This window comes from Eimeria mitis, genomic scaffold (genome assembly GCF_000499745.2).
Source record: "Eimeria mitis Houghton genomic scaffold, Emh_scaff1985, whole genome shotgun sequence".
In the NCBI taxonomy this organism is placed as follows: Eukaryota; Apicomplexa; class Conoidasida; order Eucoccidiorida; family Eimeriidae; genus Eimeria; species Eimeria mitis.
In genome coordinates this window covers 6,700-7,032 of record NW_013570309.1, presented here as the reverse complement: position 1 = coordinate 7,032, position 333 = coordinate 6,700, and the positions used below count along the sequence as shown (strand labels likewise).

General features: G+C 54.1%; 1 protein-coding gene across 1 annotated transcript in view; it reads right to left on the bottom strand.

The window, feature by feature from the left end:
• Positions 1 to 19: 19 nt before the first annotated feature.
• The window catches only part of EMH_0046890 (uncharacterized protein), a gene marked incomplete at both ends in the record, with an annotated part of 3,732 nt that continues 3,418 nt past the window's right edge, over positions 20 to 333 (bottom strand). The window contains one exon of the mRNA XM_013496221.1: positions 20 to 150. Within this exon, the coding sequence (XP_013351675.1) occupies positions 20 to 150 (131 nt within the window). The remainder of the gene's footprint in view (positions 151 to 333) is intronic.

Below are 333 nucleotides of genomic sequence, written 5' to 3'. Positions count from 1 at the left end.
CAAAAAAAAAAATACAACTCTACTCCTGCTGCTCCTCCTGCTGCTGCTGTTGCTGCTGCTGTTGCTGCTGGTGCTGCTGCTGCTGTTGCTGTTGCTGCTGCTGCTGCTGCTGCTGCTGCAGCTCAAGGGCCCATTCGGGTGTATCCACGGCTAGTAACAAACACAAACGCGCTGAGAGAAGAAAAGGAGAAAGGAGATTTATATTCTTACCTAGAAGATGCAGCAGCAGCAGCAGCAGCAGCAGCAGAAGCAGCAGCAGCAGCAGGCGATGAAAATGCTGCTGCTGCTGCTGCTGCTGCTGCTGCTGTAAACTACCGCCCCCGCAACCTGAGC